This window comes from Macaca mulatta, chromosome 14, assembly GCF_049350105.2.
Source record: "Macaca mulatta isolate MMU2019108-1 chromosome 14, T2T-MMU8v2.0, whole genome shotgun sequence".
In the NCBI taxonomy this organism is placed as follows: Eukaryota; Metazoa; Chordata; class Mammalia; order Primates; family Cercopithecidae; genus Macaca; species Macaca mulatta.
In genome coordinates this window covers 49,112,501-49,126,161 of record NC_133419.1, presented here as the reverse complement: position 1 = coordinate 49,126,161, position 13,661 = coordinate 49,112,501, and the positions used below count along the sequence as shown (strand labels likewise).

Below are 13,661 nucleotides of genomic sequence, written 5' to 3'. Positions count from 1 at the left end.
TATTACCAAGTTAACCACCTTAAATTCATGGATTCATAGAATAAGATAACCAATCCCCCACACAAAAATCAATCAATAAAATATATTCTTGGCACACTGACCTAATAATAAATGTATATACACTAAATCACAAACCATTTTTCAAGTTTTTTGAGTTATTAGTATCTTAGTAATATGTACCTGGTAGTTGTTTCATGATCTAAACAAAAATAACTCTAAGGTCATCTATTTCCCTAAAATATCTATTTATAACGAGGACATACTAAGGAATACATTTAGTGGCAGTGGTCAGATTTTAAAAGCTCACCATTCTTTGCTGAGATGACAGAACACTGTCCCAGTCAGCATCTTGTTGAATGGTATTGACAAGTGTTGGTAGCTCCTCAGAGTGAGGTTTGTTGTGCATTATGGGGTGTAGAGGCAGATGGGAGGCCACATGTTGATCGCTGACTTCTTCCTTTTCCCTTGAGGTTAAATCCTGGGTTATCGCATCCTCTCCATCAGCTGCACAGGCAAATGGAGAGGTGGCTTGCTTGGAAGACATTCTTCTGCAGAAGAAGGAAAACAGAATGGATTAAAAATGGCTATCAATAACAAAACGTAAACCAACCCTTGCATTTGGGCTAGTTCAGGAAAAAAGGAAAGTTATTTAACTTTAGAGATATTTGTGATCCACTCTAAACCCCAGAAAAAGAACTCTTGGCTTATGTGTCCTGCTTTCCCTCTTTGCTTTTAACTCAGCAAACCTCTTCCCAGTAACTAGTGCATATTTTCTCTCCTACAATCCATTAATGATTTTTTTACAGAGTAAGTTTTCATAATGGACAGGGTATGTATGTGTATATTTTCCCTCCTAGTTTTCTTAACTAGATTAGAAGCTTCTTGAGAGTATTTAGGGTGATAGTTAGCAATGGAAAAAAATGAATGAATGAACTGGCAAATGAGTCAGTTTGCAAGATGATTTGAAAGCACAAATATCCAACTTTCTCCTATGGTTTATGTAGGAGCAAAAGAAGTATATGTAGGAAAATATAATCAGGAGAGTAAATAATTCATAATTAAAGTCCTAAACAAATCTGATCCTGACTTCTTTGTTTATACTTTGTATTATTAGGGCTGGGCCTAACACTACTTAGTGCCATCTAAAGCTTATTAAAAGACCTTTAAAATGAGTCAATTGTTGTAACTTAACTTTTAAGTGACATATTGATTGAGTGGCTGATACTGTTAGATTAGTTTTAGGACAATTTTGTAGCATTTGAATTGAGTATCTGAAATAGCTATACCTCTATTTTGTATTAGAAAGTACATTAAAGATTCAAAGCATTTACCATGAAAATAGTAAAATGTCTACTGTGCATAATATTTAAAACCTCCAAATACAATACTGAACATTCATTTATGTGCCCACAAATAAATATCGACTACACTCTGCATGACAAGGTCTCCATTTTGTACCCTCATATAAAATCAGAAAACCATGATTATTAAGTAGAATTTCAAACTGTTTAGAATATCATTTTATCAAGATGCATTTCTTGGCAAAATGGTTAGAAAATAAAACCACTGAAAGTTTATAACTTAACAGAAGAGGGAATATAGCATTTTTTCTAAAACTTTACATAGTTTTTAGTTTATTACATCTTTAGCTCTAAAACTGCTGTGTAATGAAAGGAATAAAATCTCTACCTTAATTGCTATTTAACATTAATTGATTTCATACCATTTTTAAAAAAACACACAAATCAGTTAACATAGGAAACCACATGAGCATTTTTCAAATTAGCAAATCATTAACTTGCTAGTACTGTTTCTGCAGACAAATAAATACTGATTAAAGGGTCTAGAAATCTGAGATTAACAGTTAAATTTACAAATCTGTCACATGCTTTCATGAATATTACAGTGAAGGAAATATCAAGTGCAAGAAAAATAATTAAGTTAATTCCAATTTAAACAGTAGTTTTTATGTAGCAGCCCATGTTTCACATAGGATTTAACAGCTAATGCTAAATTTCTCACAATTAATGAGGGGGCTCAGATTTAGTATCCTACAGTGAAAAAAATTAATATAAGATCAGCTAATCTAATTATGCACAGTTCTAAATAAAAGTATTACAGGCTTTTGAAGTGCTTTGAAACATATTAAAATGCTGATACCAATTTATAATAATCATTCTACAAATAACAAAAAATGTATCTATTAAATTTGATACTAGAAAATAAAATGGGGGCAAGGGAATGCAAAAGAATGCCTATAATTTCTTTGAGAAGAAATGAATTAAATGTTCTAAAGAGTGCTATATCAATAAATCAGATATATTCTTGACCAATTTATACCAATAATAACAAATGAACAAACATATACATGATTATGAAAAATGGTAGCCAATGGATGCTTCTAGAATTACTATATGGCTTACTTTACTGGCCCCATAACTACTATTATTAAAACCAGGTAAATTATAACTGTTCTGCAAGTTTATCAAGAGCTTGTCACAAACAAGAGTTATTTCCTGTTTCAGATACTGACAATATCAATAATCATTCATGTTAAAAACAAAAGAATGAATGTACTTCTGCTTTTTAAAATAGTTAAATACAGTTGGAAGTCATGATCCAAAAATCGGTTACTTTAGTTCCCTCAACAGACATCTTCTTATTATAAAGTGAATTGGCTCCTTCCAATAGCAATGTCTATGATTGCTGCTTTAGTATAAATTAATCATGACAAAACTCAAAATGAAAACAGTCTCTTAAGAATAATTTTAACTATAAACTTCACCAGTGAACAATAGTGCACAATCCTAATTAAATACAACTGCAGCTGTAAAAATAGATTAAATCTATGAGTTGAGTTTAAAGGATGGTTTGTTAGAATGTTTTCTTAAGGAAGGCTGGGTCTTCAGTCTTAATCAGCCAATAAATTATTTCCTGCAATTACATTAAATAGAAAATTATCTTCAAATGGGGAGTGTTAATTGAAAATCAAAATTCAGAGGGAAGTTTAGAAATTACACGCTGAATACAATTAGTGAGGAAAGGCTTCACCTCTATTCATCAACAGTCTTCTTGTGATTCCTCCAGTGGCCATTCAGGAATGCTACCTATTTATAACATCTCACAATTTGTCTTTTATTTTGCACCTACAAATACATATGTGTATCAAGGTTTCAAATAAAACATAAGCTGCCAATAAAAGCAATATTAAATTTGAGTGTTCATCCTCAGTTCACACTATCATTAGACGAAAAGGAGATAGGGGAGGTAGGACAACAATGGTTAACAATCAAGAAAAACACACTCAATTTTGAAATCCCTTTCCTTAGCAAAGGAATTAACATTTTTTGTTCCAAAAATACTTTTCCAAATCATATAATTTCTTGTTTTTACTTTATTATAGTTCTTAAATGCATTGCTAGTGGAGAAAAAGATGGGTTTTGTTTTTAGCAAGGTATTTCCTTGAGCATTTCCTTTTGGTAAAATTGTTGGGGTTTTTTTGTTTACATCTTTTTTTATATTTGGTTTTGCTGTTGATTTTTGTTTTGGGTGGTGGTTTTGAGTTTTGCTATAAAACGTGCACAAATTGTTTTTAATGCAGAGTTTATTAAAGTTTAAATTTGCTGATTATTAGATCTGATTCACTGATTTTTTGCATAATTACTTTATTAAATAATCCTGATGACATCTCATTCATTTCTTTACTTTAGCTTTCCCCTTTAAAACATTTTACTCAACCAACCAAACTGTATTCTAAAAGCTTCAACGACACTTGACTTTTGGTAATGCCTTTACTATAACCACTGTACCACAGTTACTCTCCTTTAGAAACTCATAAATCAAATATACCCACGTTTCAGTGTTTTAAAGTGTCACGTGGAATGCTTACATTTATTTTAATGCTCAGTCAGTAATTTTCCATTGCAAAAATTTTCAACCCCAACATATTAAAACAGCACCTTACTTTAGCTGCTGCCTTATAGAACTAATAAGCAAAAGAAAATCAAAATCCTTGCGGAATGGTCAATTTCGATGTGACTATACTTTGTTTTATTTTTGCACTATTATAACTTAAAAATCATTCAAATGAATTGTTTTTTTAATTTGTATTAAAAAAAAAATCTCCCTAGTTATACCCCCTGAAAACAGGGGTTTATAATGGAAGTGCTGACACAACCCTAACTAAAGCAGCGCAAATGTTGCCGCTATAATACACAAAATCAAGTTCTATTATTCTAAACTATCCTCGCTCATGGGATTTTTCTTTACTGTGCTCCCAGCCAAACTGCTGAAGCATGAAAAATTTAAATGCAATCAAATGCGCCCAATTCTACTTTACTAGAACAAGTGTCTACAGTGGTACAATCTTAAAAGGAGATGCAACAGATTTGTTTGGTGTTTTTTTTAACTGTTTATTTATAATACAGTGCATTGGAGATAAAATAAAAGAGGAAATTACACTCACATGGTACCAGTGTATTGACTACACAGAGTACATTATAATCAGAGAGAAAAACTACATTGTCAACTTATCACATTGGTTAAACAAGATGGTTTTCTGGGGCATAGCTATTATCAAGTAAAACCTTCAAAGAGAAGTAAATATCTTTGGGACACATAAAACTAAATTCCCATCATATGTTCCCTGAGTTTGAAATGTCTCTGCCCAACAATCAAGTGAACTCAGGATGCCAGGCCACTGGGAAGAACTCGGGCTTAGGACTTTGGGAAATGAGATTGCTGGAGGTAAAGCCTCCATTTACTGAGAATGTTCTCTAGGAAGTCAGTAGGAACACCTCTAGAAAGGTGATAATTATTCTACTCCAAAACACGAGTACAAAGTCTGAATGTTTGAGCTATTACAAACTTACTCAGACAGTAAATTTATTTTCTGTTCTGCAACAATAAATCAAAATTAGTTGGCCCAAGACTTTATAAAATGATGAGAATGCTGGATACATGTACATTAAGTCCTCTATCTCAGAATATCATATTTTCTAGAACTTTTCTGATTTGACATTATTCTTTAAACACAGTTATTTTTATATGTTTAAAGTCAGGATTATTTTTAAACAAACTTCAAACTTTTAAACTTTCTCATAAGACATAATCACTCAAAATTACATTTTTTAAATTACAGCTTGAAAAGTATCCATTTTTCAAAACTATCATTTGAAACTTATATAATTATCAAAAAGAGTCACTGAATTCATCATAGCAATACATTTAACTGGGTTTTTGAAAATATTTCCATTATTTTTATGATTATTATCAAATGGCATTCACTTTCCAGGTGTGTTACATTTATTCAAAAGAAGTCCTGTTTTTAACATAAAGCAACATTTTAAGAGTTGTTCTACTCATTTAAAAAAATTAAAACTTCAGGCCAACATTCACACTTATTTTTACAGCTCAGCTCCAGGCTATCTGGTAGACTCATTTCTGTCAGATAATTCACTGTTAATACAATGCTGTACTTGAGCTGATACTGAGAAATAAACAACTAATTTTCCAAAAATATAACACAGTGCCTCTCATTTTAAGGAACATGAGTAACAGATATGTTTAGTTGCCAAAAAGCACAATACCCAGGAACCTCTACAAAGGACACCAGTCCACCCAGCCTAGGGCAAAGAATGATTTTAAAACCCTCTTCTTATATATCTAATTTCCACATTCAAGGGTCTTGGGGAAGGGAGGGTGGCATGGTACACCTTAATTCTAGATATTAAAATGAAGACATACCTTTTAAAACATTCCTTGATTCATCCCAGTAAAGTCAGAGGGTGCTTACTAATTATTTGTATTACTTTATACAACACTACCACCTACTCTCCCCCAATCCACCTCCAAACTTCCCTCTGCTTCTGCCAGATTTTTCTTTTTCTTCCATGTGTTTAACAAGTAATTAAGAAAATTCAGGTGAAAAGAAGGTAACTGTTTTCAGAATTACCTTAGAAAGTTATAAACCTAGCTTCTAGAGTTTGTACCAGCACTTTCAGAACAGATATGGTAACACATGAGGACAATACCTATTAGAAGAAAACTCACAGATTTGAATTAGTTGTCAAATCAATGGAGATGAGGTAAATGAAATACATTTGAAGCTCCTGAAGTATGTCTAAGAAAGTGCTTAAATTAATGGATTTTGACTTTTCTAAGGGTCCAATTTTTCACAGCAAAGCACCAAAATTGTCTTCAAAGGCCCTCTGAGCTTCTTACAAAACAAGAACTACCTGGAACAGATTCTTCTTAAGTCATCAAAGTTTGTGTTTCTAGAGTTTATATTTAGCTGACAATATTGCTGTCACTTTATGTAGCTTAAGACTGTTCTTTGGACTAGAGCTCATATGTCTTGGAATGCTTTGACTCATGAATTGTTTCTCCTGATAATGTTACATCACGTAACTACCTCTGTCTAACTGGTTAGTATCTGCTGGAAGAGACAGGCAACCAGCCTAGCGACTGGCCTGCTGACTGACTGCCTATGGAAAACCTATAATTATTAAGTGTCCCTGAGTATCTGATTTCTTCCTGGCATCAAAACAACTTGACTTCATGTAACATCAATCTATATGTTTTGCTTGATAGAAATAGTATGGTTTTCTCACAGTTTATCTACCAGTAACATTTTGGAATTTTTGCTTTGGAAAGCCAGGCCCAGATTTTATAAATAAAATCAGTGACTTAATAATAAGAGTAAAACCTAACAATGGCTACTATAAATATACACTAACTTAGAGGATGTTAATCTAGCACAATGACTTTATAGCTCAATGAAAAACCTCTGTGTGGCTGGAGTGAAAGAAAGCTGTCTAAAATAATAGCAGAATGAATTTATTTATGTAAGTTCACTTTGAATCTCCTCTTCATAAAAAATGAGAACTATAATTTTTTAAGTGAATAAACAGACATCTCTCTGTCAGCTTGAAACTGGCCCATTAATATGGAAGCCCAAGTACAGGATATCTTATCCAATTATATGAACAAAAATCATAAACCAGAACAATAACTTCTCAGAGACAAAGTATAGGAAACTGTCACTGTATATTTTCCATTCTTAACTCGAATTTCCCTCTTCAATATTTCCAGGAAAAAAAGAGAAAAATGAATATTGATACTATATAGATTGTTTCAAAATACAAAAATTCACACAAACACTGAACAAATTTATATAAAGAAGTTCATCTCTGAGGTTCTCCTTTAGCTAAATAAGGCAATCTACCAAGTCCACTCTTTCATGTGATGAAATAAGGTATAAATTTCAGGTTCCTATTCACAGAGAGACAAGAAGAAGAGAAAGAAGAGGGAAGGAGGAAGGGAGTGAGAGTAGAGAGGGAGGGGAAGGGGAGGGGAAAAAAGAGGGGAGGAGATAGAAGGGGAGGAGAAAAACAACCATGGCTTTGCAGTTCATTTTCAGTTTGTCTACTTAATGAAAACCTCATTGTACAAGTCTGAAAACCATTTCCAGCCAGCAAAGTATTTCTGATTCAGCAGAGGTTACACAAGCATCAAAGCAGTTAAATATAGGTGCCAAGCTGCATTGCCAGGAGCTCTTAGTACTGTGAGTTAGTGTTACCTGACAGCTTAGTGAATATAAAATTACTTGTTTCTCCAATTGAAGACAATCAAATTGTCACCTTCCATTGTAATAATGCACAACTAGTGATCAGCAAAGTGCAAACATAATTACCATGAAGAAAACAAAAAATCAAATCTAAATCTCGCAACAGAGTAAACACATCTATCTGCTTCCCCAAAAAAGGAGTGCATTTTAATCCTGAAGGCTGCGATGCAATCTTCATGTTATTTAATAATAAGATTTATTCATCTTAAATTAAATAAAAATGAAAAACAACAAGAAATACTAATTCATGAAAAGTGACTACAAATATTAATAAGAGCACTACAACTTTCCAGACATTTCCAAGCACAAAGGCCTACAAATTATATCACTGCCATTTGAAACTATATCATTAAAGTGTATGTCAGCACATTTTCCATTATAAAAACTTTGTTTTTAGAGACGTCTTTCTAGCCTAGAAATCTTCCTGAAGGATGAAAAGGACAGGCAAGATCCAACCTCAAAAGCTTTTGTCTTAATTTTCTAAATGAGTTACGCTTCATTTTTGTCTTCTAAAGTAGCTTTTATTTTTGATGTTGAAAATTCATCTCACAAAAGTGATTTAATGTCTCTACACAAGTTTAGAGAAATAACAAAGCATAGGACACATATCCACAACTGTTTTTAAGCCACTCAGCATCTGGAATTCTCATCCAAATTTGGTAACCATATTGACTGACTACCAAAGTGATCTCAGTAACCTGAAGCTAAATTAGTATTAAAGGACTGAAAATTTGACATGGTTCTCCCACACTCCAAAGATTCCTAAGATACAAATTAAAATGAATATAATTAATATAGATAATGCTCCAAACAAACTGCATTTGAAAAGCTCTCTTAGGAAAGTGATTTTATTTCATAACTAACTCAAGATTTAAGACATTCACATTTACATCATTCCTTCCAATACAGCAAAATCTCTAATCATTCTCAAAATACTCTAAATATAGGGGCTTTTTCCATCAATAATGTCATTTCTATCAGACAATATGTCCTACAGCTAGGCCGAGTGTAATGGCTCATGCCTGTAATCCCAGCACTTTGGGAGGCAAAGGCAGGAGGATCACGCGAGGTCAGGGGTTTGAGACCAGCCTGGCCAACATGGTGAAATCCTGTCTCTACTAAAAATATGAAAATTAGCTAGGCATGGTGGTGTGCACCTGTAATCCCAGCTCTGCAGGAAGCTGAGGCATGAGAATTGCTTGAACCTGGGAGGTGGAGGTTGCAGTAAGCCAAGAGCGTGCCACTGTACTCCAGCCTGGGTAACAGAGCAAGGCTCTGTCAAAAAAAATAAAAATAAAAAAGAAGAAGAGGAAGAAGAAGAAAAGAAGAAGGAGGAGGAGGAGGAGGAGAAAAGAAAGAAAGAAAGAAAGAAGAAGAAGAAGAAGAAAGAAAGAAAGCAAGAAAATATTTCCTACACCTAATGCCTGACACGCCTGACATTCTATTTTTACCATGTGCCTGATATACCATTTTACCAATATTTCCTACAGCTAATGCCTGATATGCCTGATATTTCCATTTTAACTGTTTCAATTTTGAAATATTTCCTACAGCTAATGCCTGATATGCCTAATATTCCATTCCAATTTTAGAACAGATACTTCTGTTCTAAATAACATCATTTATGATCATTTAGCACAAAAATGGACCAGTTTAGCAAAAAAGGGGGAGGCACTAACTACACCAGGGTGACAGTGAAATGAACTGAGGATCATCAAGAGCATAGGCTCTCCTGAGCTTGAATCTTAGAATACAAATCCAGACATTGATAATCTACTATCTCCTTCCTTAGAAAAATGCTTTCATCTGATATCAGTCTCAACTGGTATTCCTCAATCTTGCATTGTGTTCCTCTTTCTCTATTCCTCTATTTTATTACAAAGGAATAGAGGAAAGAGTGAGATGAAGACATTGGTTGAACATTGGTGACTAAATCAGAAGGAAAACAAGGATAGCAAGAAACAGAAGAAAAGGGAAGTCCAATCTCCAGCTGCACGTTTTATTTTGAGTTGAGATAAACTTCACATCATTAACAGAAATGTCTGGATGTAAGAAATAAGACAGTTTTAGAAAAGCATCTTTTTCCTTGCTCTTAGAACTTTCAAATAATATAATACAATTTTTTCCAAGAGACGCTTCTTATAAGCTCAGCACAATAAAAATCTCCCAGCCAAAGGGGATTGCAATCAGTATTTCCTAGACTTCGATGATGGGTAATTTAATCAATTCCTGAAATTATACTCCTACAGAGTATTTATTACAATATAGTAAAATAAAAAGTATCAACGACAGGAAGAAAAGGAAACTTCTTGTCAGAGAATGTCTCTCAGACTCTGGGAGATAAATGCTTGCATAGCACAAGCTTATGGTAAATGGGAAAAAAAGAGAACTCATTAAAATATTTTGTTTAATTAAAAAACAAGTTTATTCTGTATATTTCATGAGGACAGGGCTCATCCATCTGGTTCATTGCTGGATCCCCAGTGCCCAGCACAGTGCACAACACATCGTAGACAATCAATACTATGGGAAAGAGGGAGGAAAAGGCAGAGAGGGAGAGATAGGCAAATAGCTTATTGTTTTAAATTAAAGTGAATAGATAATCACAGAAAATACCACTCCATGTTAATACTGCCAATCTAAACATTATTCTTTCTCTATACTCTTTTTATCAAGCATCTTAAGATTATTATATCCATATCCCCAACACTAAACTCTCTCATCTCCCAGAAATCCAACAGTCCTCAAATGACTGTGAAGTATTTATACCAAGATATGCTCTGCAATTTCACATTAAACATCTTAAAACTAGATTCATCACTATTTTCCTCAACACCTCCCCTCATTCATCCACACCCAGAAGAGTACCACTGTCAGAATCATCAAGGTTCAAAACATGAACACTGTATCGACCTCCTAATGTTTATCCTTGCTTCTCAATGCCAGCTCGTCATGAAGCTCCGTCAGCTATTTCTTAATGTTTCTTATGCTCTTATGCTCATTTCTCTTACCATACTTATAATCTTAGCACAGGGCTTTTTCACACCTCATATCTAAACTCTTATTATCATTATTATTATTATTATTTTTTTTTTTTTTTTTTTTTTTTTTTTTTTTTTGAGACGGAGTCTCGCTCTGTCGCCCAGGCTGGAGTGCAGTGGCCGGATCTCAGCTCACTGCAAGCTCCGCCTCCCGGGTTCATGCCATTCTCCTGCGTCAGCCTCCCGAGTAGCTGAGACTACAGGAGCCCGCCACCTCGCCCGGCTAGTTTTTTGTATTTTTTAGTAGAGACGGGGTTTCACCGTGTCAGCCAGGATGGTCTCGATCTCCTGACCTCGTGATCCGCCCGTCTCGGTCTCCCAAAGTGCTGGGATTACAGGCTTGAGCCACCGTGCCCGGCCAAAACAGACCCTAAACTACTTTCTCTATTTTAGTATCTCCTCCACCAAATCGATCTTACTGCTACTCCCTTCATCAGGCCACTCTCCTGATCAAAAAACATCAGTGACTCTCCCACTAATGACAAAATAAAGTCCAAACTCCTGACCCTGGCACTCGAGGCCTTCCATCCAGATGCAACCAATCTTTATAAATTTATCTTCACTAGTCAAACTTCACTTATTGTTGCCTCATAGCCTTTGCTCTTCCTGTCTTTCCCTATTTCCCTCACTTTCCTTTCCTATTGTTAGGAAACCAACTGAGCTTATTCAAGGTAACTATGATCTACCCCTCTTCTAAACATCTCTAATAAGATCTCAGAGATTAGATCTTATTAGATATTTTTATATCACTCATTCAACACTTAATGGATATTACCTCACATAATCTTTTTAAAATGTATAATATCATTATATTTTCTAAGTAACCTCAACCACATTACAAACTTCTCAAGGGTGAGAACAAAATCCTAGCTTTCTCTACATTCCCACAATACTTAGCACAACGTTTTGTGCAAAGAAAACACTCAGTAAATATTTCCCAATTATTTAAATATTATTAAATTAATAGGCAGAAATAAACTTAGGGTATTATCTTCAACCAGAAAAAAGTAGCCATGAAAAAGGACTTAAAATAAACTGGTTTTCTGGGGGTGTCTTCTCTTTGCACACATCCTGGACAAAAAATTCATCTCATATTTTAAAAGTTCTGCATATTCCCTGGCAAAAAAAAAGCCTCCCAAAATAATCAATTTATGTTGCCAGAAACATAAAAAAAGATGGATAAATGGATGAACCAATGGACAGATGATGGATGGATGGATGTTGAAGAGATGGTTGAAAAGATACATAGATAATTTTTACTAGATGCTTAGAAAGTACCAGGCAGGCACTGTGCTGAGCACTGCTACATGTATTATTTCATTTAGTTCTCAGAGCAACTCTAGAAGTTAAATAATGTCATTATCCCTGTTTACTGATAAGAAAGCCAAGGCACAAAAGTGTTTATTAAAACAATAAAAAATGAAATCTTACTTAAGGTCATACCTAGTAAATACAGAAGGCAAAATTTCATCTCAGGTTGGTCTGATGCCAAGGCAGATGCTATCAGAATTAAAAGTGTCTGAAATCTAAATTAAATAAATTATTAATTATTTTCCATTATTATCTGAATTATTCTTTACTAATTTATACCATTCCTGTAGAATTTTATTTTGAATATTCTTGTTAGACATTCGAAATACTCATTTAATCAGAGCTTAGTAAAAGGATTTGCTATCTTTTTCTTTTCTGTCTACTTCTAGAGTTTGAGATATTTAATTACTAGTTAATAACTTTAAAAAGGAGAGAGAAACATAGAGCAGGTAATTCTCTAACCAACCCATTTAACTCTCATCCTGGGCAATTTGACAACAAAATTGGTTGAGGAAGTAGTTAAAGCTACTGACACACAAGGCTGGGAGGTTCACTGTAGTTTTTACACAGTAATTTTCTAACAAATATTTGTTCGTTGTTAACCATCCATGCTTTTCCTAGCATGCTATTTCTGGTTAGCCTAAACGATCAACATTTAATTATATTCTTACATAGACAATTATGAAATAAAATAAGAATGTCACTGTCCATTTATTTCAAGGCCCAGAGAAATATGAGATCCAATTTCTACCTTCCATCTCTGACCAGAGAAACCACACCAGCTATATCAGATACAACTGGAGCTGTTTCACTACAAAAGTCAGTGTTGAGAGCAGCCTTGAGAGAAAATGAAATGAGGAGATTGAACAATATGTATTTAACACACTACTCGTCTAGAGTTGATTTCAGGGAATGCAGAGTAATTTAGATACCCTCTTAAAATATGACTACTATATAACATTACATATATCCTAACTTCTGAGGAAAAGAAATAGAAAAGTCTCTCACACGAGGACATGAATTTTTATAAATTGTAATTGTCTGTAAAAGCTGAAGAAAGGTTTTTACCACCAACCCAAATTTCCACATTTTTTTATACACACCAAACAGTCTGGTTTCACAAATAACTACAGTGCTGCTATCTTGTATTTCTCCCTCTGTACTTCCACCACCTCCTCCCTTTCTTATAGCTATGTCCTTTAAATTTCTCACTTGTATTTCCTGGAATTATAAACAGCTCCAGGAGAACATGAGAATCCAATTGTTTCCATGAATCATTGCACAGAATTGTTTGAGTTATCATTATAAAAGACAAGTATGACTACCCGCTATCTTGCATACCTAAGGGATTCTTTACCAAGTACATATTTGCACACCTACCAAGGTACAGAATTTCTGGTTTTCCCAAACTATGGTGTTAGTTATAGGAAAGAATCCTGCATTATTTATCTTGTCCTGTTCTTTCTTCTCATATAACCACCACTTCCACCTCACAATTTCCCAAAATGGAGTAGTTCCCTGAAAAACTTTTACATGTATCATGCCTAATCTACCAGCTTTTTAGATTTCTTCAAAAGTAATTCTTTATTTGCATCCATGGTGCCTAGAACTGGAAAACTACTTGCTACCAGTCTTATGAGGATAGATTGCCAGAAGGAAAAGTACAGTATAATGGAAAGGTT

The 13,661-nt window shown here is 34.0% G+C and overlaps 1 protein-coding gene across 50 annotated transcripts in view; it reads right to left on the bottom strand.

Moving 5' to 3' along the window:
- The window catches only part of SOX6 (SRY-box transcription factor 6), a 660,184-nt gene that overhangs the window by 380,412 nt on the left and 266,111 nt on the right, over nt 1-13,661 (bottom strand). For all 50 annotated transcript variants that reach the window (XM_077963255.1, XM_077963268.1, XM_015114789.3 and 47 more), the window contains one exon: nt 308-548. In XM_077963255.1, the coding sequence (XP_077819381.1) occupies nt 308-544 (237 nt within the window). In that variant the 5' untranslated portion in view covers nt 545-548. The remainder of the gene's footprint in view (nt 1-307; nt 549-13,661) is intronic.